The sequence below is a fragment of the Astyanax mexicanus genome, chromosome 22, assembly GCF_023375975.1.
Source record: "Astyanax mexicanus isolate ESR-SI-001 chromosome 22, AstMex3_surface, whole genome shotgun sequence".
NCBI classification, from domain to species: Eukaryota; Metazoa; Chordata; class Actinopteri; order Characiformes; family Acestrorhamphidae; genus Astyanax; species Astyanax mexicanus.
This window is the reverse complement of record NC_064429.1, coordinates 36,367,430-36,393,318: the sequence shown is the minus strand read 5'-3', so window position 1 is coordinate 36,393,318 and position 25,889 is coordinate 36,367,430. Positions and strand designations below refer to the sequence as shown.

Sequence of the window (25,889 nt, the reverse complement as noted above, 5' to 3'; positions counted from 1 at the left end):
GTGTCTGCTTTCTGTAGTACTTTATTTTAATTGTTTTATTGTAAATAAAAGTACAAAATGAAAATTAAATGTTTAACAGGAGCATTAGCATCTACAAACCCTTCATTTTCCATTTGGGGGAAAACATATACAGTTCTGGAAAAAAAAGTTTCTTTGATTTTACCAAATTGAAAACCTCTGGAATATAATGAAGAGGAAGATGGATGATCACAAACCATCAAACCACCAAACTGAACTGCTTGAATTTTTACACCAGGAGTAAAGCAGCATAAAGTTATCCAAAAGCAGTGTGTAAGACTGGTGGAGGAGAACATGAAGCCAAGATGCATGAAAAAAACTGTGATTAAAAACCAACCAGGGTTATTCCACCAAATACTGATTTCTGAAATTCTAAACTTATTTTCTTTGCAATATTTTATTTGGAATTTGGGAGAAATGTTGTCTGTAGTTTATAGAATAAACCAACAATGTTAATTTTATAATAAACAACATAAGCCTATAAATAGCAAATCTCAACAGAGCATTATATATCTGAAATTAAACAGTATTTACATTTATTCATATATGATCATCTGAAATCTAAGGCCATTTGACTGTAGACACTAGATTTTATGACGTATGTAGCAGGGTCCCAGACTAATATACTTCACAGCTGTCCCAGAACTGCCCAGTAGCTTTGTTCCTATAGCCACGTTGACGTCTGTCCACATCTACTTGATTTTAAATCTCAGTTCTGCTATTAACCAGCATGCTGCACAGTTTCTCTGATTACCGCTGCGACTTTTGAAGCTCCACAGTTGACTGACATGGCAGGGGATTTAAAGGATTTCCCCACTGGCACCATGCTAGTCTTTTTCTCACTGCTTTTCCACCAAGCTGATTGGCTCTTTGTTGAAAGGCGGGACTTTATCAGAAAACAAACTGTACTAAGAATTAGGGAAACTTTTAGTCATATTTTAACCAGTAAGCGTCTCTTACATAAATGCTTATAACCAGATTCACTGCATCAAATTCTCCATTCTGAAAGAGCTTTAATGTTGTCCCGTGTGCTACTTTTATCATCCCCAGGACTGTGGGAAGGTGTTAGTCTGGAGGCCTGTCTAGGAAGTAAGGAGGTACTTGAAGTTCAGTCGAAAATAGGCATAAAGCCCCATATTGTGTGTATACAAAAAAATACCAAAAGTTCCACTCTCTATGCCCAAAACCAAATTTCTATGTAGATGAGAGACCAAAATGGACAATCCTATAATGTATATATATTTTCACGTATATTTATATAAATAATATGTGAGCGGGACCGTAAACGATGATAAAACATTGATTTATATATATCGAAAATATTGATTTATACCCATATATGTTTATATATATATATATATATATATATATATACAGTATATATCCAAGTCTTGTTGCTCATCCAACATTTACTAAAGCTGAATCTAATGTTTAATCTGTAATATTAATATTAATGTAATATCCCTACACTTTTGTCCATATAGTTTAATTAGAGATTTAAAGAAGGCTTTAATGAAATATTTGCTTTAGTGAATAAATGTAACCCAGTGTTTTTTCTGAATTCTGAAAACCTGTACTGGTAGGGAAATAGCGTTGTATCCCATGACTTTTGGCATTTCCAATGTGGGCCGGGTGTCCCACAGGTCACCATCATCACCACCTGTGCAATCAGGTTATATACTGTTTTTAATGTTTTGCTAATAAGTGATAAAGTTGAATAGACTAACAGAAATGCTCTACAATGGTTTGGTTTTTCCAAAATACAATTTTTTACATTTTTACACGACTTCCATTGAGATTTATGGAGGTATCTTCCTGCTTGTGACAGCGACAATACACTTAAAAAAAACCTTTTGATATTTTCTCCATACACAGTAAGATTGTCCTTTACTACTGACAGTCAGGTTCAGTGGTGGACTGAAAAACGCTAGAATATTCCCTCAAATTGTCTTAAAAGTCGTTTTTTTGAGGGGGGAAAACAACAACTATTAGAAGAAATAAGAAAATCTGCTATAATCAGTTTTGGGTGTTCTGTGGCTCGGTGCAGTTGGCAGTGTTGGCGTTGGCGCTGTCGGCGGTGTTGGCGATGGCGCTGTTGGTGTCGTTGGCGCTGTTGGCGTCGGTGTTGGTGTTGGCGTTGGCGCTGTAGTCGACGCGTTCGAACAGCAGGATGGTTTCACAGTGCATGGTCTGGGGGAAGAGGTCCACCGCCATCGCCCTCACCGGACGGAAAGGGCTTCCCCGAACCCGGTTAGAGGGAGCTCTGCAGAGACTGGAGAGAGCAGTAAAAAAAAATATTTTTCAAGAATACACTACTGAAATAAAATGAAAATGTTATTATTGCATACAATATGATATAGCACACCCCTAACTGAGATATTTTAAAAAATACAAGAATTTTATCAGATTTGTTACAGAAGTCAATGATACTAATAATAATGCACTCCAAAAATCTCCATATATCCAGGATTAAAGTAAAATAAATGATACTGGAGATACTACAGGTCTCTAGTAGATATATAATAGGGAAATGAGAACAGTGTGAATTTTTATTTTGCTAAAAACAGCAAAAAAGTAGAATCCTGATGTTATGATAATTAGGGGTGGGTGATATGGCACCATATTTTAAAATGTTGGCGGTTAGCAGCTAATGCTAATACTGCTCCAGCAGTGCTAGCCAGAGTAAGCAGCAGGCTACAATCCGATATACTCACGTCTGAACAGCAAAAGAGCTAGCACTTAGCGCTGTGGTTAGCGGATAATGCTAATGCTGCTCCAGTCTCGGAGCTGGAGAACTAAACTGAATCTCCTGTATAACTCTGTACTTCAGTGGAGTGGCTTTACTGCTCCTTAATACCTGACTGATAGAATTCATACATAAGGAGAACCGGATTATAAGACGCTCTAATGATTTTTGGGAAAATTAAAGGATTTTAGGTGCATGTTATTAGTTCAAAAAATGTGGTAGCTACACAAAGGGGGACCAGCTCCACATTAATGCCTATAAGTTTAGAATGTAATGGTATAAAGCTCCTGTATGCATAATCTGTACATTACTACATACGGTGTAGCTGGAAAGGGGGCCGACTCCAAACTAATGTTAATGGATTTAGAAAAAGCGATCATAAAAAGTTTACATATATGGGATGTGTAGGGGTCTAGTTTGGGTCTCGTTGTTGTTTAGATGTTGAGTAATTGTCAGAACAGACTTACTCAACGAAGTTGTTCTTGGCTGCTTTAGCGTTGCACGCTACGTACACCAGCCTCTTCAGATGCTCCGCCCGCCTTATCGCCAGGATCACTTTGGAATCTAAACAGGAATAAAATACAGGTAATTATTAATAAAACATGATTAATCTTTCAGTTAACAGCTGTGCTGAACTCATCAAGAGTTAATTACTTTAATTTCTTGTCTCTTAATAAAGTGTTTGAGAGCATCAGTTAAAGTAAAGTAGTGAAGAGGTAGAGTTACAGGTATACAGTGAATAGTGAATATTTGAGTAATGTTCGAATCCAGATTATGAGAAACAACGACTACCGTATTTTTCGGACTATAAGGCGCACCGTATTATAAGACGCACTATCAAAGAACGCCTATTTTCTGCTATTTTTCCATACATAGGGCGCATCGCATTATAAGGCGCGTTAAGTGACACTAGAAAGAGTGCCTATATCAAAGTGAACAGGGGTGGCGCCATGTTTCCCTTCCCCCACCGGGGGTGGTCGCTTGCTGGTGGAGCGTCTCAGTATATATAAATCTAGCTCTTTCAAAGTCAAACGAGTGCTGGATATTAATCTACACAGATTCCTCTCCTGAAAACTGTTTATTTGGGTGAGTAACGTGCTTCAGTTTATTTACAGTAAGCTTAGATTTCCAGATGTCCACTAAGGCTTGCTGCACCAGCGTTAGCATAGCTATCCGCTAGCACGCTAGCTAGTCACCTAAACTAGTAAAGTTAACCCAAACTTAAACGACAGCGTTACACTGAGTAATCCTGCGTGTTCTGGTAAGACAGTGAGATATTAGCTAGCGATTCGTCCCCCGTAGCTTGTTTTAACACGGTAAACAAGCAGATTACAGGCTGATAAAACTCACCTCTGAGAGAGTTAGCGCTTAGCATCTAGCTAATGCTAGCCAGGCAAAGCAGCACAGACTTACAGGCCGATAACTCACCTCTGAACGGTGAACGCTTAGCGATTAGCATCTAACTCTAATAATACTGCTCCAGCAGTATTAAAAGTGCTAAATTTAGAAAATACTGATCTCTGAACAGTGAAAAAGCTAGCTAGCTAAGCGGTTAGCATCTAGCTAATGCTATTGCTGCTCTGCACGGAGTGTGTGTTTACTGCTCCTTACACCTGACGGGTAAAATTTAGATAATACTGATCTCTGAACAGTGAATAAGCTAGCTAATGCTATTTGCTGCTCCAGCCTCGGAGCTGCACGGCTCTGGACTCTGTATAGCACTGAAACTCTGTATAACGCTGCACGGAGTGTGTGTTTACTGCTCCTTACAACCTGACGAGTAAAATCCATACAAAAGGCGCACCGTATTATAAGACGCACTGTCAATTTTTGTGAAAATTAAAAGTTTTTAAGTGCGCCTTATAGTCCGAAAAATACGGTAACTACTCAACTAAGTACAGAATAAATTACTAAGAAAAAAAATGAAGAAGGTCAGTCAATCCTAAAAAAAATAAGAAGTATCCTCAATGCAGTCGCAAAGACGTTATGATGATGAAACTGGCACTCATCAGGATCGCCTCAGGAAAGGAGGAGCAAGAGTTGGAGAAACAGTACATAATCCCTTATGTTGTTCTTTGTAATCTGGATCACTTCACTATTCATTTACTTTGTAGAATATAAAAATAAAAACCCTGAATGAGAAGATGTGTTAGTTATTCTGTATTAATAAGGACTCACGCAGTCCTGCTCGGGGAGGGTCGACGATCGCTGTAACATTAGGAGAAACCACAGCGTTGAGTACGGTGGGGAAAATGTCCTCGGCTTTCCCGCAGTGAAACTCCACGTTGGTCAGATCTAACAAAACACATCAGTTACAGAAGAAAATCTTCAGTATATGAATTATTACTGCAGCTGCAGTTCATTTTTATTTCTATATGAATATGTATATGTCATACTGTTGGCTTTGGCGTTGACTTTGGCGTCTTCCACAGCTTCCTGACACAGCTCAATTCCTATCACCTTCTTCACTCTCTGATACAGACAGCAGACGAGAAATCCCAAATACTGTGAATTTAGTTATATTACAAACTAATTCCTGTAATATTTATACAATATAAATGTGTATGTTTGATGATCTGATGGTGGTTGTCTGTTGTATTGCCCATACCCTTATAAGTAAGCTGTAAAGGTCTGCACTTCGCGGGACTAAAACAAACATTTTCTGGTGGGAGCGGGCAGTAACAAGACTAAAAACAAGCGATTTTTGGCGGGAGCGGGCGGTAAAGGGACAAAAACAAGTGTTTTTTGCAGGAATGGGTAGGAAAAGGACTACAAGAAGCATTTTTTTACCGGGAGTGGGCGGTAATGGGACTAAAATAAGCGATTTTTGGCAAGAGCGGGCAGTAACAATACTAAAACAATAGATTTTTGGCAGAAGCAGGGCGGTAATGGGACTAAAACAAGCATTTTTGTTGGGGCAGACAGTAATGGGACTAAAACAAGCGATTTATGGCAGGAACAGACAGAAGCATGCGGTAATGGGACTAAAACACGTGTTATTTAGAAGGAGCGGGCGGGAGCGGGACTAAAACAAGTGATTTTTGGTGGGAGCAGCCGGTAACGGAAATACCACAAGCATTTTTTCGCCGGAGCAGGCAGTAATGGGTCAAAAACAAGAAGCGTTTTTTTTACCGAGAACGGGCGTTAACGGGAATAAAACAAGCAAATTTTGGCAGGAGCGGGAGGTAATGGGACTAAAACAGGATTTTTAGAGTGGGTTTAAAAATGCAGTCCTGCACAGGCCTCTACTCTACAGTATATAGTGAATAGTTGAGTTTACCTTGGCCAGAGAGATTCCTATGGTTCCTGTTCCACAGCAGACGTCCAGAACCGTGCTCTCCTGATCCAGCTGAGCCCATTCACCCACAGCCGAGTACAGCACCTCCGCAGCGGGAGTGTTCGTCTGCAGAACACAGAGACAATATACCATAGCAACCACCCCAATATATATATATATTTTTTTTTTTTTCAACTAGTGGATCAGTAATGCTCATTGGATTTTGTACACTTTGTCTTTATATTGGGGGAGAAAATAAGAGTTTGTTACTATTGTACTCTAAATGCAGAGATATGCAATATCTAAATTTTGTGCAGTTTTGATATCTCTTTTTATTTTATTGTAGTAACTTTTATACATGTAGTTGTCATGTTCCAGAAACAGAATCTGGATTCAAGGTTCAGATTTGAAGGCCTCAGATCTACAAAACAGTTTAGTGTGCAATCCAGATTTTAGTTTAAAAACTGTGAATGTGTTTGGTGACTTAAGTGGAACAAATCAATAACTTTTAATGCATGAGTTCTGAAGGATTAGATAAAGGAACTGTGGGTTAGGTGAGTACCTGGAAGAAGGAGTGAGGAGAGATGCGGAACTTCAGGCCGAGCAGTTCCTCATGGATCCACTCGTCTCCGGCCACCAGCTCACACGGCAGATCCTCCGTACCTGCAGACGTCCTGCACCACACCAACCAATCACAAATTAACATCAATTAACAATAATCAATTTTCTGCTCTATTTTCATACATAAAGCGCACCGGATTAAAAGGAGCATTAATTAACACTAGTTGGGATGCCTACACTGAAGTGATCAAGGGTGTCCCCATGTTTCCCTTCTATTGGGGAAGCTGGGGGAAGAGCTACACAAATTCATAAATAAGGAGCACCGGATTATAAGACACTCTGATATTTTTTAGGAAAATTAAAGAATTTTAAGTGCATCTTATATATAAAAAATACAGTAAATAACAATAAAGATCTGTAACTTCTGATCTTCAGTCTCTTACCTCTGTCCCATTCTCACAAAGTGCAGAGAGGTGATCCTGCTCTCTCTCCCGTCTCCTTCAGTAAAATACTGTCCCAGAGATTTCTTCAGAGACCCCAACTCCTCCTCACTCAGCTTCTACAATTACAACAGAAAAATATTAATTATTCTCCCTCTTTCTGTGACTCAAATTTTAAAACTCAAATAGCTTAATTGGCAAGAATTGCAACAACCAAAGCAAAACAAATACAAAAATAAAAATCTAATGATGACAAAAAAAATGAAAAAGATGATAAATAAATTACAATATGTGAAAATTAGTAATACATTAATGTAGATATTATTTATGTAATAATGTATATATATATATATATATTTCTCTCTCTTTATCTAGATATATATTTCTCTGTCACATCAATGCCAAAAGTTGGGGGTGCAAAAATAGCAAAATTTATCTGTGTAAATGTCCCCTGGCGAGTGCAACTGTGGAACTCCTAAACACAAAAAAAGGTGTGTGTGCTAAAACAAATCTCTTTCTGAAGCTTTTTTTTTTTGCATTTTAAAAAATGAATAATTATTAGAATTATTTTTTAAAGTTATTGACTGTTAAATAAATATGTTGTGTGAGAATGCATGTTTTTGTTAAAATGTTTTGAAAAGCCCAAATCATGATGACAGAATATGATTTAACTGCCCCCCCGTCCATCCGTCTGTCCGTTACCTGCGGGTTGAAGAAGACCATAGCCATGATCTGATTGGTTCTGCTGGTCCGGACTGTCAGCTGCCTCCAGTGACCTTCATAAGTCTCTGGACTGTAAACTGCGTAGGGAGTCGTCCTGAACACACAACACACACACACACACACACACACACATACATACACAACAATCTCAGTGACCATCATTTACTGTAAAATCTAACTTTATATAGACAAAAGCATTAAAACCCTGCTTTTCACACGAGATTCTAGAGAAAACTGACAGTTACTTCAACAAAAGCAGGATAAACTCCAGTGTAAAATTGACTTTGGTCACGTCAGGGCTCTCTAGATTCTTCCAAGGTGGTGTTGAGCTACTTTGAGCCTAAATAACAGTAAAAAGAGTGATTTATTGGAGCAAAATATGCCCCTAAGCAGGTATTTTATAGAGTGCTGAGCAAAAAGCACAAAATTACTGTATCCCAGAAAGCTGCAGGAGAGCAGAGGTGTGCTATTCATCAAAGGTAAGAACTTTTTATCATGTTTTAATACAACAAAAGTCTATTTTACACCAGAGTTCTCCTTTAAAGCTGTGTGTGAATCCTGCAGGAAGTACCTGATGTACCGCTGGAAGGCCTGGACGACCCGTATGGCTGATTTGGGGGTGTGGACCGTATCCGCCGGACTGACCACCGCACACGACCCGCCTTTATACTTTCCCAACCGAAACCCCACCGTCTTATCCTCCCCATCCGCCCCCATCCCGATCACAAACTCACACTTATTACGATACTCCGTCTGCAGAGGAAACACACACACACACACACACACACACACACACACACACACCAGATTAATAAAAAAAAAAAATAAAAAAATAAAAAAATAATAATAATAATATATATATATATATATATATATATATATATATATATATATATATATATATATATATATATATATACAGTGCTTTATTATTTTTATCAGTCCGTTCCAATGACTGTATGCAAGACATTTTTTATAAGCCACATTATTGATTACCATATTATTTGCACTATAAGGCACACCTAAAATCCTTTTACCTTCCCAGAAATCGTTAATGCTATAAAGCTCTACCTGGATGGGATTAGTTTCTCAGGAGGTTTTGGAGTAATTTTCACTTTTATGGGGGTTTTTATCCTCTGTGATTTTATTCCCGTCCAGAACGATCATGTAGGTGTTTTTCTGAGACGTCCTCTGAGAAAATTACAGGCTGAATTATCTACTGTTTTTCTCTGAACTCCGTGCTCCTCCGGTAATTTTAGTCCCGTCCGGACGCACATCTCTGAGTTTCGTCTCCTCGCATTTAATAAAATAGATATTTGTCCACTGCTGCACACCGTAATTACACTTTGGGCGCGCCACGGTTTCCACGGAGATCCAGTTAAAAACACAACAGCGAGTGGAAATGGAGGAGCTACTGAACGCTGCAATGTCATGTGACCGAGAAAAAAAGCCTAAAAACTCACTGATCCTCCTGTTTTTTCAACTGCAGCCTAAATACAGGAGTGTACAGCTGAAGTACTAAAGTTTCTCCAGCACCGAGACTGGAGCAGTTTTAGCATTAGTCGCTAACTGCTAGCTCTTTCGCCGTTCAGAGGTGAGTATATTGGATTCTAGGTTCTGTTGGGTTGGGCTCAAGAAAATGGTCTGTGATGTAGATCTACCTTGTTTAACACTATTTTTAAATATGGCGTGATAGTATGGGATCTTATAGACAATGGTCCAGAATTACATATATAAGTGGAGCTGATGGGAGGAGTAGTGAAGGATTTATACCTGTTGAGGTGAGGGTCTGATTGGCTCCAGAGGGCAGCACATGTTCTTATTCTTCTCCTTCTGTACGAACAGCCAGGGCAGCATCGCCTTATTATTATTACCTATTTCCCTGAATACAGACAGAGCAGAACACACTTAAAAACTTACAGAGAAATAACTTTAATCTGTTTAATACGTTTATTCCACATTGACCAGTGTTCAATTACCCTTACTCACAAGGTAACACCTCACAACATATGTGGTAGTTTGGAACATGCCATGACTTTTAACATACAGCTCTGAATATAAAATAAGAGACCACTTAAAATGATGAGTTTCTTTGATTTTACCAAATTAAAAATCTCTGGAATATAATCAAGAGGAAGATGGATGATCACAAACCATCAAACCACCAAACTGAACTGCTTGAATTTTTACACCAGGAGTAAAGCAGCATAAAGTTATCCAAAAGCAGTGTGTAAGACTGGTGGAGGAGAACATGATGCCAAGATGCATGAAAAAAAAAACTGTGATTAAAAACCAGGGTTATTCCACCAAATACTGATGATTTCTGAACTTTTAAAACTTTATGAATATGAACTTGTTTTCTTTGCATTATTTGAGGTCTGAAAGCTCTGCATCTTTTTTGTTATTTCAGTCATTTCTCATTTTCTGTAAATAAATGCTCTAAATGAGAATATTTTTATTTGTAATTTGGGAGGAATGTTGTCTGTAGTTTATAGAATAAAACAAAAATGTTCATTTTACTCAAACATAAACCTATAAATAGCAAAACCAGAGAAACTGATTCAGAAACTGACGTGATCAGCTGTGTATATATATATATATATATATATATATATATATATATATATATATATATATATATATACACATTATATACCCTGATATATACCTGGCCAGGTTCTGCAGGACCGTCTCCACCTCCTGCTCCTTCCTCCGGAGCTGCTCCTCGTAGGGAATCTTCCACAGAGGCGTGACGGCTCGGGCGATCTGCTCACTGAGCGGCGTCTCGTCCTCGGCGTCCTGCTCCTCAGCGGGACGTTTAGGGACAGGCTGCCCGCCGCCCTGCGTCCCCTCGTCCTGCTTACGCTTCCTGACAATGGGGTCGGCTTTGGGTTTGGCCAGACGGACACTCAGGACCTTCCCCTTCCACTGCATCCCGTGTACCAGCTTCATAGCCCGGTCTCGCTCCTCCTGACATTCAACCATTACAGAACCTGTTAGAACTGCTGACATGTCTCTCCAAACCATCACTGATCATCAGTTATTTTTACATTTCATTTAAAGTAAATAAAGGGAGCTGAGTCTGGAGGAAGAGTGGAGAGACACACAGTCCAAACTGCTCGAGGTCTAGTGTGAAGTTTCCACCAATCAGTGATGGTTTGGAGAGTCATGTCTGTCATCTGCTGGTGTTGATCCACTGTGTTTTATTATCAAGTCTAAAGTCAGTGCAGTTTTGTTTTCCCACAAAATCTTACAGCACTTCATATCTTACAGCTTCCCTCTGCTGAAAAACAACTTTTATAGAGACGAGGATTTCATTTTCCAGCAGGACTTCCAGCACACTGAGTACCAAAAGTACCAATTGGTCTGTAAGCTTCATAATCATCAGCAATAAAATAAATAAATGCTTAAAATAGATCACTCTGTGTGTTTAATACATCTATATAATATATGAGTTTCACATTTTGGACTGAATTACTGAAATTAAGTTATTTTTTACTGATATTCTTATGTTTTGAGATGCAGCTTGACTTTACCTGATTCTTGAAGGTGACAAAGGCGAAGGTCTGTCTGCCGACGATCTTGATCTTGTGGGGGTTCAGGCCGTGTTTGTTCAGGAACTTCTTCAGGTCGTTGAAGCCGATGAACCTGGGCAGGTTCTGGATCTCCACTTTGTAGATCTCTGAGGTGAAGAGATCCTCTTTGATGTAGCGATAGACGCTGGAGTTACTGCCCTCTTCTCCTCCTCCCTCTCCCCCTTCTTCTTCTCCACCTCCTTCTCCTCCATTGTCTTCTGAAACAGGGGGATCATTCTGGGTTGGGTCCACTGTTGGCTCAGGCTCAGGATGAGGTTGGGGTTCAGACTGGGGTTCTGGTTCAGGGTCTTTCAGAGGGACTGGAGTATCTGAAATGTCAGGAACTGCTTCGGCCATCGTGATCTGAGAACAAGACATAACAGAGAATCGGTACATAAATAATACAGATTTATTAGTGCTGTCAACATAAACACATGCGCTTAATCTGACGTTAGCTCCCTCTCTCCTGCTTTAGGTTGTTGAGTGTGGAATATGGAGCTAGACTAGCATTGATTTCCTGCATTAAAATGCTCAGATAAACTCAGAATATTAAAATATTCTCATTTAAACAGTATCGGAACTACCTGAGATAATTTATTATTATAATAGAGTAAAAAGGCCTTTCGTCAGCAGAAATATTTGCAATAAACATCATAAAATTTTATTGGGCTTTAAATGTTGATAACACAAAATTCAACAAAAATCAGGTCTATATATTGTACAATAAATCGATAATGTAATATTTCATTTTGATTTTATCAAATTAAAAACCTCTGGAATATAATCAAGTGGAAGATGGATGATCACAAACCATCAAACCACCAAACTGAACTGCTTGAATTTTTACACCAGGAGTAAAGCAGCATAAAGTTATCCAAAAGCAGTGTGTAAGACTGGTGGAGGAGGACATGATGCCAGGATGCATGAAAACTGTGATTAATAACCACCAGGGTTATTCCACCAAATATTGATTTCTGAACTCTTAAAACTTTATGAATATGAACATGTTTTCTTTGCATTATTTCCAGAGCTGTAAATACAAACACACATGTAATCATACACAGTCTTTCCATATGTATAGACTTGTTTGATCATTTGCAAAACTGCAGAGATAAAAGAATAAAACCAAAACCAACCTGAAATCTTCAAGCTTCTTAAAATAATATAAAAACTAGTAAGAGAGACTTTCTGCTATAGAAACCCAGCAAGCTGCCATCTTCCTCTCATACAAACCCACGTGTTCAAACAGAGCAAAGCACTGCAGACCACGCTGATCATACAGACATAAATATAAAATATAGAAATTATTCATTTAATTCTATTTAAATCGTTCGGTTTATGTATTTAAAGCTCTACCTTTGCCTCTGTGTGGTTCTACTCAATTTTGTGGAAATCCGAAACTCAAGTTTAAACACATTTTGGCCGGGACTTTTATTTTGGAAAAGAAAAAACATACTAAAAGTCTTGCCGATGTTTCCAGCCAGCTAAACTAAACTTTATAAGAAACGCAGCTAATTAAATATCAATGTCTTAAAATGGGTCGATGTTTTCAGAAGAGCTGATAACGCTTAACTTTTACGTATTATCTGGGTTTTATAACTGAGATTAAATAACTGATTTTAACGTTAAAAGGTAAATTAGCTAGCTGTTAGCTCGTAAGGTGGATACGTTACGTCACAAGTAATGCCTACAGCGTAGTTACCAACGTCAACAAAAAAAAATTAAAACAGCATAATAAAATCTAAAAACTATTTATTTTACCCATTTAAATAAGGTAGCTAAAATTCTACATTTTTTGCTCAGCCCGAAGCACATTAATCTACAGCTAAACACAATTCAAACTGAACTTTTATTTTGAAATAGAGTTTTGCCTCGTATTTTATTAAATCAAATAACGAATATTAATATAAAAACGCGTTATTTAATATGAGACGTAGTTAATAAGTGTGCAGGCCAACGTCAAAGAAAAAAAAGTCAACTTAAATATAACAGATAATTCAAATCACGCAGTAAAATAATTTAACTAGATAAATATCTAACTTAAGACTCTGTGTGTTATTTTGTGAATGTCTAAAACACACTTTAATTTGACTGAAACATATTAAAAGCGTTGCTTTTCATTTTTAACTAGACGTTTAATAACCCTTTAAAAATAACGATTTTTTAAGAAATATATAGATTTTACAAATCATATCAAATAACTCATGTAAGTTAGGTAGTTACCAATGTTTAAAACCAAAATAAGTCACATTTAAATTCAAAGTTTCAAATTAAATAAAATAGCTTAGAATAAAAGCTCAGCTTTAAATTAGTGGTGAAAAAATACATTCTAATTTAATTGTACAGATTTTACATTTATTTCACGCATTTAAGTTAAGCAATTAATTTAACTCTCTACATTTTCCTGATATATATATGTTATCCTGATATGTTATATGTTAACTCTCTACATTTTCCTGATATATATGTTATTGGTATTGATCAGGTGGCTTCAACCAGAATGTTCACAAAGTGGTATTCAGATTGACCTTTGAACCTTTGCAGAACAAGCTGAAATGTTTGACCAAACAAGTTTAAATTAACACAAAGGAGTGAATGTTCTGATATGACATGTAATTACGAAGTTATTATAAATCTAGTTCTGAATTAAATGGCGCTTCATCAAGCACCAACTAGCACAATGGTGCCTACTAGAGCATAGGATGGTGATGTGTAAGAAGGTCTAACACAATTGGAGACATTCTGTCACATTTAATGATGATAATTAAAAACAGTTGCAAGCTTCTTTTTTGTGCTTAGAAATGCGTTCTAATTTAATTTGTTTTTAAATATCAACATCTATGACATATCTATTTTTATTTATTTTATTATATATTTATTTCATTTTAAAATGTATATTATTATTATTATTATTATTATTATTATTATTATTATTATTATTAGTTTTATGTTGCTTAGCAAAAAAGGTTGTTTTGTGATTTGAAAATAATTTAAAAAATAACGCATTAACGGAACTTTATTTTGGCATGTAATAAAATAAAAGTCTTCGGGATACTTCCGGGCAGCTTAACTTTGTGTTGCTGGAAGTTTGGGAAGAGCTGACAGCGCTGGATATTTCAACCGCGCGGAGAATCTCGATTATTAATGGATTATCGGGAGTTTATAGATGAGGTTTAATATCTGGGGTTAGTGTAGATCAGCGCGGTGATCAGTATTATCCGGGTTTAGTGTAGATCAGCGCCGGGGCTCGAGCTCTGAGTGTGATCCGGCCAGCGGCTCAGTTTCACTATAAAATACAGCATTAAAACTCTGTTTAATCAGAGTGTTTATTAATATTAATTAATATTACAGATATAAATCGGGGTTATTAGATTACTGACGAGTTTGAGCTGGTTCTGAGGGTGGTTTTAATGTTTAGGCAGCTTTTAGTGGGAGGAGGAGACACGTCACTGATCAGGGATCAGATAAAGTTTAACTGCAGGAGTTTAATAGATTAATATAAAAGTTTACTAAGGAGATAAAGAAAGATTATTTAATTAGTTTAATTAGAAGAAATAGAGAGATTAATGTAGAGATGGGTTCTCTGTTAAATTGAAGGATTTTATTAGATTAATCTGGTTTATTCTGGGTTGAGATTGTAGAAATTAAAGGGTTTAATAAGGAGATAAATAGAGATTAATGTAGAGATGGGTTCTCTGTTCCGGGGAGAGGAGATGTGTCTGGCTCAGCTCTTCCTCCAGTCCGGCTCTGCTTATGACTGTATCAGTGAACTGGGAGAACTGGGGCTGGTGGAGTTCAGAGATGTGAGTAAACCTGGTTTAGTGTGGAGCGATATATCGTCTGTATCAATATATCGTCCATACTGATATATCTATAGTCTGTATCATTATATCATTATATCGTCTGTAATAATATATTTTCTGTATTGATCTATCTGTCATCTGTATTGATATATCTATCGTCTGTATCGGTAAATCATCTGTCGTCTATACCAATATATCTACTGTGTGTATCGGTAAATATATTTATATATCATTTGTACTGATATATCTATTGTCTGTATCGGAAAAATCTGTTGTCTGTATCGTTAAATTATCGATCGTCTGTTCCAATAAATATATATATACACTGCTCAAAAAAATAAAGGGAACACTCAAATAACACATCCTAGATCTGAATGAATGAAATATTCTCATTGAATACTTTGTTCTGTACAAAGTTGAATGTGCTGACAACAAAATCACACAAAAATCATCAATGGAAATGAAATTTATTAACCAATGGAGGCCTGGTTTTGGAGCCACACACAAAATTAAAGTGAAAAAACACACTACAGGCTGATCCAACTTTAATGTAATGTCCTTAAAACAAGTCAAAATGAGGCTCAGTATTGTGTGTGGCCTCCACGTGCCTGTATGACCTCCCTACAATGCCTGGGCATGCTCCTGATGAGGTGGCGGATGGTCTCCTGAGGGATCTCCTCCCAGACCTGGACTAAAGCATCCACCAACTCCTGGACAGTCTGTGGTGCAACGTGACGTTGGTGGATGGAGCGAGACATGATGTCCCAGATGTGCTCAATCGGATTCAGGTCTGGGGAACGGGCGGGCCAGTCCATAGCTTCAATGCCTTCATCTTGCAGGAACTGCTGACACACTCCAGCCACATGAGGTCTAGCATTGTCCTGCATAAGGAGGAACCCAGGGCCAACCGCACCAGCATACGGTCTCACAAGGGGTCTGAGGATCTCATCTCGGTACCTAATGGCAGTCAGGCTACCTCTGGTGAGCACATGGAGGGCTGTGCGGCCCTCCAAAGAAATGCCACCCCACACCATTACTGACCCACTGCCAAACCGGTCATGCTGAAGGATGTTGCAGGCAGCAGACCGCTCTCCACGGCGTCTCCAGACTCTGTCACGTCTGTCATGTGCTCAGTGTGAACCTGCTTTCATCTGTGAAGAGCACAAGGCGCCAGTGGCGAATTTGCCAATCCTGGTGTTCTCTGGCAAATGCCAAGCGTCCTGCACGGTGTTGGGCTGTGAGCACAACCCCCATCTGTGGACGTCGGGCCCTCATACCATCCTCATGGAGTCGGTTTCTAACCGTTTGTGCAGACACATGCACATTTGTGGCCTGCTGGAGGTCATTTTGCAGGGCTCTGGCAGTGCTCCTCCTGTTCCTTCTTGCACAAAGGCGGAGGTAGCGGTCCTGCTGCTGGGTTGTTGCCCTCCTATGGCCTCCTCCAAGTCTCCTGGTGTACTGGCCTGTCTCCTGGTAGCGCCTCCAGCCTCTGGACACTACGCTGACAGACACAGCAAACCTTCTTGCCACAGCTCGCATTGATGTGCCATCCTGGATGAGCTGCACTACCTGAGCCACTTGTGTGGGTTGTAGAGTCCGTCTCATGCTACCACGAGTGTGAAAGAACCACCAACATTCAAAACTGACCAAAACATCAGCCAGACAGCATAGGTTCTGAGAAGTGGTCTGTGGTCCCCACCTGCAGAACCACTCCTTTATTGAGTGTGTCTTGCTAATTGCCAATAATTTCCACCTGTTGTCTATTCCATTTGCACAACAGCAGGTGAAATTGATTGTCAATCAGTGTTGCTTCCTAAGTGGACAGTTTAATTTCACAGAAGTTTGATTTACTTGGAGTTTTATTGTGTTATTTGAGTGTTCCCTTTATTTTTTTGAGCAGTGTATATTGTCTGTATTGGTAAATCTGTTTTCTGTACTAGTATGTCAATCATCTGTATGGGTAATTTATCGATACTGATGTATCTATTGTCTGTATCAGCATATCTGTTGTCTATGTTGATAAATCGTAGATACCAATATATCTGTCATCTGTATTGATATATCTATTGCCTGTATCGGTTTATCGATCATCTGTATCGGTATATCGATTGTCTGTATTGGTATATTGATCATCTGTATCGGTATATCGATTGTCTGTATTGGTATATTGATCATCTGTATCGGTATATTGATCGTCTGTATTGGTATATTGATCATCTGTATCGGTATATTGATCGTCTGTATTGGTATATTGATCATCTGTATCCATGGTCGTGGTAGTGGGGGGAAAAGTGGACCTGACTACCCAGGGCCCGAGTAGGGAGAGGGGCCCATGAAAATCCTGATTTTTTTTTCGCTCTCTTTCCTTTGTTTACTGGCATGGATAGGGGCCCATTAACATAGAGGGTGTACAGGGCCCAGAATTTGCTGCTACGCCCCTGTCTGTATCGGTATATTGATCGTCTGTATTGGTATATTGATCATCTGTATCGGTATATTGATCGTCTGTATTGGTATATCGATCGTCAGTATTGATAATTCGATCGTCTGTATTGGTATATTTAACGTCTGTATCAGTATATTCTTCATCTGTATCTATATATTGTCTGTATCGGTATATCTATCCTCAGTTTTTATATGTTTGACTGTACTAATATATTGTCTGTACCTATAAATAGTTTGAAACAGTTTATTGTCTGTACTGATAAATCTATTCTGCTTTGTGTTCTTTTTCAGCTGAACCCGAGTGTAAACGCTTTCCAGCGCAAGTTTGTCAATGAGATCAAGAAATGTGAGGAGATGGAGAGAATTCTGGGTAATGAAGTTTAAGCTTTCTCTAAGCTTTTCTACGATGAACTACAGAATATATGAACTGCAGGATGTGGTTATAAGAGAATTGTATTTGTATTTAACTGTAAATGATTGTAAATTAACAGTGGGCGGAGCTTTCTGATAGTTTGTAATCATCAGGCCAACCTCTAGTCCTCATACTGTATTAAATTAATCATTATCTGTATTTATAGGCATGTAATTGGTGGATATTATAAAATATGACTCATAAAAGAGAGAGCAGACTGATCTTATCATACTGCAGTACGATGTATTTCTGTGTACCAGCAGCTCGAGAATCACTGAGGAAATGCTGACACTGAAAACAGCCACTCTGTGCTAAGTGTGTGTGTGTGTGTGTGTGTGTGTGTGTGTGTGTGTGTGTGTGTGTGTGTTGCAGTGTATCTGCTGAGGGAGATTAAGAAGGCTGATATAGCTCTGCCGGAGGGAGAGGTGAACCCGGTGGCGCCGTTACCCAAACATGTGATGGAGATAATGGTAGGACTGCACTCATCATCCCCCACTCACACAGAGAGAGAGAGAGAGAGAGAGAGAGAAATGGACAGAGTGAGATAAATGAATAGAGTAAGGGAAAAGAGATAGAGAGAAATAGAGAGAAAAAGAGAGAGAGAGAAATAGATAGAGAACGAGAGAGAAAAGCAGAAAGAGAGAGAGAAGCAGGGAGAAAAACATAGAGATAGATAGAGGGGGTGAGACAGTAAGAGAAAGAGAGAAAAATGAGAGAGAGAGAGAGAGGGAGGGAGGGAGATAGAGAGAGGTGGAGAGAAAACAAGAAAATGAGAGAAAATAGAGAGAGAAAAAGAGACAGGGAGAGGTGGGAGAGAAAGCGAGAGAGAGGGAGAAAAAAGAGAAAGATACAAGAGAAAAAGAGAGAAAAAAAAGAAACAGAAAGAGAGAGAAAAAGAGTAGAAGAGTAAAAAGAAGAGACAGAGAGAGATTGGAGAGAAAGAGAGAGAGAGATAGGAAAAGAGACAGAAAGGGAGAGAGAAAGCAAGAAAGAGTTTTTTTTAGTTATAACCCCACTTTATTAATATATTAGTTAAACCGGACACATCAGTGACATAAAAAGCCAGGTTGTTTTATGTTAAAAGGTTATTAAAAATTAGTTCACCATTTTGAATTTTACATAAAATTTTACACATTTTCAAACACAACATGATTCATCATAACATCATAAAACATAAAATCAACCCTAACTCTGGCCTGTATTAATCATCATTTAAAAACCAGGAGAACATCACAATCTTGGCCTAAATCAATTTTCTTTTTCCTGCTAAAATAAATGACACTCTTTGCCTGCCCCAAAATAAAACATGGCATTAAAAGTGACATTTTATTATCTCTCTTTTAACAGTATGGAAAACGAGAGAGAGAGAGAGAGATGGTGTTTTTGTGTTGTGTGTTTCAGGAGCAGCTGCAAAGGCTGGAGTCGGAGCTGAGTGAAGTCACCAGAAACAAAGAGAAACTCCAGAAGAACCTCCTGGAGCTGACGGAGTACACACACATGCTGCGCATCACCCGCAACTTCGTACACCGCAACGCTGAGGTAAATTCATCTTTACATTAGTGCTGTAATGGTACGTTTATTCTTTATGAACTGTCACGGTACGGGGGTCACACTTCAGTTCGCGTAAACACGCGGAATACGCGGTACAGGCAGTCTATAGGTCAGGAATGTCATGCAGAACTAATGGAGTGTTGCACCTGGAAAGTGTAGCTGTAGCACTGTTGCTATTAGCAACTCGCTATTGACTTAGCCCATAGTGCGACGTCTGTCTTTCCCTCGCTCATACTGTCTCTCTCGCTCGCTTTCTTACTAAGGTTGCTATGGTGTTGCTATGTATCCATGGTGGTTGCTAGGTGGTTGCTAAGGTGTTTCTATGGTGTCCGTGGTGGTTGCTAAGGTGTTGCCAAGTGGTTGCTAGGTGGTTGGTAAGGTGTTGCAACGTGGTTGCTAAGGTGTTGCCATGGTATCTGTGATGACTGCTAAGTTGTTGCTAAGGTGCTTGCTATGGTGTCCAAGGTGGTTGCTAAGGTGTTGCTAGGTGGTTGCTAAGGTTTTGCTATGGTATCTGTGGTGGTTGCTGTAGTATCTGTGGTGGTTGTTATGGTGTTGCTATATGGTTGCTAAGGCGTTCTAGGTGGTTGCTAAGTTGTTGCTATAGTACATGTGGTGGTTGCAATATTGTTTCTAAGTGGTTGCTAAGGTGTTGCTTGGTGGTTGCTAGGTAATATATTCACATAAATGAGATTAAAACGTGTTTACATGAGTCTCAGTTTCAGCAGAGAAGAGAGGAATTAGAATTAGAGTTAATCTGGCAGGAGAAGAACTGCAGTAATAAAGATATTGAGTAAGATAAAGATAAAATATAAAAGCCGCTTGTCTGGATCATACAGCACCGCAGCTACTGGACACCTATACTAAACTATAGGGAAGTTTAACATTTTTTAACTGGTAGTGTATATATTACATCAGTGTATATATGTATATATTATATTAGTGCAAATATATGTATATATTATATAGTCAGACTTTAATGAAGATGCTGCAGTGTATCGTGTTCTAGTGAAGGAGAGTAAGACCCGGATGTGATGTGATTGGTGCTGAATGTGGTGTGTGTGTGTGTGTGTATGGGATGTGAATAAGCAGTAATATATGGAATATATATTGTGTGTGTGTGTGTGTGTGTGTTTGGTGTAATCAGAGGGAGCAGGTTCAGCCGCAGTATGAAGAATTTCCCTTCTTGGAAAAAGAGAGTATGATGGATTACAGCAGCATGCAGAGACTCGGAGCCAAACTCGGGTAAGAGACCTGCATTTCTTTATCTGTTGATTATTATTCATTTCTTTATATATTATTCATTTCTTTAAGTGTTTGTTTATTTTTTTAGCTTATTTATTATTATTATTATTATTATTATTATTATTATTATTATTATTGTTGTTGTTGTTTAATTTATTTTTATATTTTTTAAAATAATGAGTATTAGACCATAACGGTAATGATAATAGACAGTGTAACTGAGGACAGTTTTATCAATATTAACACAGATTTCTCAAAGGGAGAGAAGAGTGTTCAACTGACCTTATCTCCATTTTGAAGCTTGTCTCTGAAGTAATGCATCATGGGATAGCTGATCAATTTAAAGGCACCGTGTACTTTTTATAGGGTGGATGAAATCATGAAACAGTAATGAGAAAAAAATTTGTTCGGACAGTTATTTTGTTTAAATTAAGTACATTTTTTTGTTCAACACAAAAAATATTTACATTGTGTATAAATAGAGATATTTTAAATGACTTTACCCTATTTTATTTATTTTATATGCTTAGTAATTTTTATATGGTTTAACTTAAAATTAGAAAGAAGGGATACGGACACATAACGGTAATGAGAATTTCCATATATTTTTTATTTAATTTATATAAAAATAATTTTATATGATGATGAAAACAATTGATCCATACAGTACTCCCTATTTGCTTTACACACAATATCAGAGTTTTTATGAATTAAGTATTGATTTTAAAAACAATTGTCATGGACATGTTCCCTGCAGCTTCATGAGAATCACCCACAAGTATTTTTCAGTATGAAACTTCTTCTGCTTGCCTTAATTAGTGTAATATACATATAATATGAAAATGGCTCACATATTTGCAAACACCACCCCCTGAAAACACTAAAACTAAAACTAAATTGCAATGTTATGTTTCAATGTTATTTAAAACTATTGTTTTATATGTTGTTTTTTAAAAGTAATAATAGTAATGAAACATTAAAAAAAAGTTTGAACATGATTTTTTTTCATGAAAAACGAGTGAATTATCCTAATTGAAGCATTACCTGTTATAGGAGAGGAGCACCACTGCACTAAATATTGACTATATTGATAGAATAATTAGTAATGAAGTTAATAATGAAATATTTACACTACTTTTTAGGTAAATTAAATATGAAACAGGTCAAATTGTCCCGGGAACATCGTTGCTGTTCCTGATGAACATAACAGGAGGGTTAATGATGTTTTTTTTTACTGTTTAGGGATAGTTTATCAATCAATCAATCAATCAATCAATTTTTATTTTCACTCTGTAATACAAGGGTGACCCACATTTACAATGTTACAGAGCATTTACAGTTTAAAAGAGATTAAAAACATTTAGTAAGAAATTAAAAATAATAAGGAATAAACAAACAAACAAACAAATATAAAATAATATATAAAATATAAAATAAAGAAAAAGATGGAAACTATAGTAAAAGTAAAGTAAAACAATAAAAGTGAATAGAAATGATACAATTTATATTAATGAACTAAGTACATAATCAAGAATTAATTAAAAATAAAAATAAATGAAAAATGAAAAATTAAAATAATAAGAAAAAGAGAAACTCATTAAAGAAACTAATCGCAGGCTGATGGTGATCAGAAACTAAAAGTTTAAAGTTTAAAGCTTCACCATTTCCTGTAGTGAATTCCAGCTCACTAGTGCTGCTCTGTAGCTGAAAGCAAATTTTCCCAGTTCACTAAAAACTCTCAGTACCTGACAGGTACTGAAAAAAATAACTTTTTTTTTTTATTAAATGAGATTAAGAAGATATGTAAGCTGGCAAACGACTAGAAAGTGATTTATGAAATAAAATAGTATTTTTTTAGGTATTTTAGTTAATTGTATTTATTTGCTGTATATAGTCTTGTTTTCTGTGCATTACAGACAGAAATCAGCATTTTCACTTTTTTTTTTCAAACTATGGAGATAATTCAGGTGTGAAAGGGTTCATTTAAGCTCTCTCAAAGATTAGAGCCAAACTGTTAGCTAGATATTGCTCTAAATCTGCAATATTTGGAGAAAGAGATGTTTTATGTATCCATAAAGGTATATGTAAATTACTTACATGTTTATTATGAACTGTTGCTGGCATGGTCATGTACTGCTGTTGGATGATGTATGCATTTAAAAAGATTTGGGTCTTTTGATTATGTATTTTAAATTGTAGGCCTAAATAAATGTGTTAAGTGTGTGTGTGTGTAGGTTTATCTCGGGGCTGATTCAGAGGGGGAAGATCGAGGCGTTTGAGCGTATGCTGTGGAGAGTGTGTAAAGGCTACACCATCCTCAGTTATGCAGAGATTGATGAATTCCTGCAGGACCCGTACACTGTGAGTCCCACCCCAACACCTCAGAGCTCATATAGTGGGAGTATTACTTTTAATACGCAATAAAAATAATATTGTGATATTATTTTAGGGCCATATCTGTAATTATTATATTATACAACTACAAAATGTCCTGTATGATCAGTTTCTGAATCAGTTTCTCTGATTTAGCTATTTATAGGTTTATGTTTGAGTAAAATGAACATTGTTGTTTTATTCTATAAACTACAGACAATATTTCTCCCAAATTACAAATAAAAATATTCTCATTTAGAGCATTTATTTACAGAAAATGAGAAATGACTGAAATAACAAAAAAAAAAGATGCAGAAAGTTCAAAACAAGTTTTAAGAGTTCAGAAATCAATATTTTTAAAATATTTGGTGGAATAATCCTGGTTGGTTTTTAATCACAGTTTTTTTTCATGCATCTTGTCATCATGTTCTCCTCCACCAGTCTTACACACTGCTTTTGGATAACTTTATGCTGCTTTACTCCTGGTGTAAAAATTCAAGCAGTTCAGTTTGGTGGTTTGATGGTTTGTGATCGTCCATCTTCCTCTTGATTATATTCCAGAGGTTTTCAATTTGCTAAAATCAAAGAAACTCATCATTTTTAAGTGAAATCTTATTATTTTTTACAGAGCTGTATATTGTATAGTAAATGTTTAAACATTTACGTTTGTTCAGAATGTGATGCTTCATGCTTTCAGGGCGAACCTACCAGAAGCGTGGTCTTCCTCATCTCTTACTGGGGAGATCAGATCGGACAGAAAGTGAAGAAGATCTGCGACTGGTAATGCACTGGCCATTTTATCAGAAACACCTAGTATAGACACTATATTAACAAAAAAACAATGTAAAAATACTAAATTATATACAAAAGTATTGGGATACATTAAACTTACTGGAGTTTTAAGGACTTATTTTATCACATTCTAAATACGTTAGCATTAGTTTGGAGTCGGTCCCCTTTGTAGCAATACAGTATGGACAAAAGTGTTGGAACCCCTACTGAACACGTTATACTTATAGAAGTTTTAACGACATCTATTTCTAAATCTACAAACAAATATAGAAACAAAAATTATTATGTTTAAAAATAACAACATTTATACCTTAGTACACGTTTTATTATTTAACAAATATAAATCAGTGTAGTAGATATTTTTAATACACTTTACAAAAATGTACAAAATTACATTTAAAAGATTTTTCTTTTGTACTTATAATTTTGCAATTAGTTTATCGCATTTTTTGCATTACAAGGGGCACTTAAAATCCTTAAATTTTCCCAAAAAATAATTAGCCTGCCTTATAAACCGGTGCTCCTTATGTATGAATTCTACCAGTCAGGTTGAATTACAGAGTTATACAGGAGTTTCAGTGAAGTTTCTCCAGCACTAAGGCTGGAGCAACATTAGCATTAGCCACTAACTGCGCTAAGCGCTAGCTCTTTCCCTGTTCAGAGGTGAGTATATCAGACTGTAGTCTGCTGCTAACCCTGGCTAGCACTACTGGAGCAGTATTAGAATTACCTGCTAACCACGCTAAGCGCTTTACCATGTTAAAACAAACTTTGTGGGACGAACTGCGAGCTGATATCACCATGGCTTACCGAAACACTCAGGGTTCATCAGTGTAGTGCTGACGGTTAACACTAGCAGTTAGCTGCTAATGCTAATCCTGCTGCTGCTGCACCCGGCCTTAGTGAAAATATGGAAATCTAAGATTACTGTAAATAAACAGAAGCGCTTTACTCACCCAAATAAACCCAAATAAACAGTTTTAAGAGAGAAATCATCCAGAAAACATCCAGAGCTCATTTATTTCAAAGATTAAAATAAAATGTTTTTTTTTTTAAGAATTTAAGTTTTGTTCATTTAGCTTTCATTTAGCTTTACTTAAATTAGTTTCCACGCCCCCCTTACCACCACCCAGCGGCGAGACCTGCTGAAATATAAGAGAAACATGTCGACTCCTCTGTTCCTTACTAGTGTCACATAATGTGACACTTATTATCCAGTGCACCTTGTGTATGAAAATAGGCCAGAAAATAGACGGGTATATTAATTAAAATAAAATGTACTTCAAAATATACCTTAAAATGTATTTAATGAGGTGTGTTATCATTTATTATGTACTGTTCTTTCATTTCTGTGTTAAATTCTGTGTAATTTTAAAATATATTGATTTTTCTATTTCAATTTCTCAAGTTTGGATGATTTCTGCTGGTATTTAAGAATTTTTTTTCCCTCTTCAGCTACCACTGCCACCTGTACCCGTATCCCAACAGTAATGAGGAGCGGGCGGACGTGGTGGAGGGTCTCCGCACTCGCATTCAGGACCTCCACACTGTGAGTTACCCAACATCAGTACTGTAGATCCTGTTAATAGACAGAAAATACAATTATCGCACTTTTCAGGTGTATTTTTAATGGTTTTAAAGTGGATATATTATTATATTATAACTCATTTTTGTGTGCTTTCTGACCCTATAAACACTCCAAACTGCAAAAAAAGAAATGTATCCGTTTCTCTGAATCAGCTAAGGAGTTTCATCTTCAGGTGTCAGGAATCCTTTGCTTCTGTAAACCGTTTGGATGCTCCTCTCATATTCTTATTCTGTCACAATAAGGAAACCTGCATAAAACTACTCTGGCTCCGCCCCTAGCCCTTCAACCCCCTCCAGAGCCCCGCCCACTAAATCTTCTAGTTGAAGATCCACCATGGTTG

At 37.2% G+C, this 25,889-nt stretch overlaps 2 protein-coding genes across 4 annotated transcripts in view; one reads left to right on the top strand and one right to left on the bottom strand.

The window, feature by feature from the left end:
• Positions 1-3: 3 nt before the first annotated feature.
• On the bottom strand, positions 4-12,785 carry trmt2a (tRNA methyltransferase 2 homolog A). Of its 2 annotated transcripts, none has more exons than XM_022664708.2 (13): positions 12,697-12,785; positions 11,302-11,703; positions 10,434-10,735; positions 9,539-9,647; positions 8,337-8,518; positions 7,745-7,859; positions 7,046-7,161; positions 6,604-6,715; positions 6,045-6,167; positions 5,161-5,236; positions 4,943-5,059; positions 3,232-3,328; positions 4-2,290 (listed from the first exon to the last, which is right to left on the bottom strand). In XM_022664708.2, exons 2-13 carry the CDS (start codon positions 11,695-11,697, stop codon positions 2,035-2,037), a joined length of 2,001 nt encoding a protein of 666 aa, XP_022520429.2. In that variant the 5' UTR covers positions 11,698-11,703; positions 12,697-12,785; the 3' UTR covers positions 4-2,034. The 2 variants fall into 2 exon arrangements, with proteins under 2 accessions (XP_022520429.2, XP_022520428.2); XM_022664707.2 differs by lacking the exon at positions 12,697-12,785 and adding an exon at positions 12,477-12,666.
• Positions 12,786-14,378: 1,593 nt separating this feature from the next.
• The window catches only part of atp6v0a2b (ATPase H+ transporting V0 subunit a2b), a 33,540-nt gene continuing 22,029 nt past the window's right edge, over positions 14,379-25,889 (top strand). For both annotated transcript variants that reach the window (XM_022664701.2, XM_022664700.2), the window contains exons 1-8: positions 14,379-15,143; positions 17,880-17,958; positions 18,373-18,470; positions 19,402-19,539; positions 20,699-20,796; positions 23,031-23,157; positions 23,867-23,949; positions 25,417-25,510. In XM_022664701.2, coding sequence (XP_022520422.2) covers positions 15,027-15,143; positions 17,880-17,958; positions 18,373-18,470; positions 19,402-19,539; positions 20,699-20,796; positions 23,031-23,157; positions 23,867-23,949; positions 25,417-25,510 — 834 coding nt within the window. In that variant the 5' untranslated portion in view covers positions 14,379-15,026. The remainder of the gene's footprint in view (positions 15,144-17,879; positions 17,959-18,372; positions 18,471-19,401; positions 19,540-20,698; positions 20,797-23,030; positions 23,158-23,866; positions 23,950-25,416; positions 25,511-25,889) is intronic.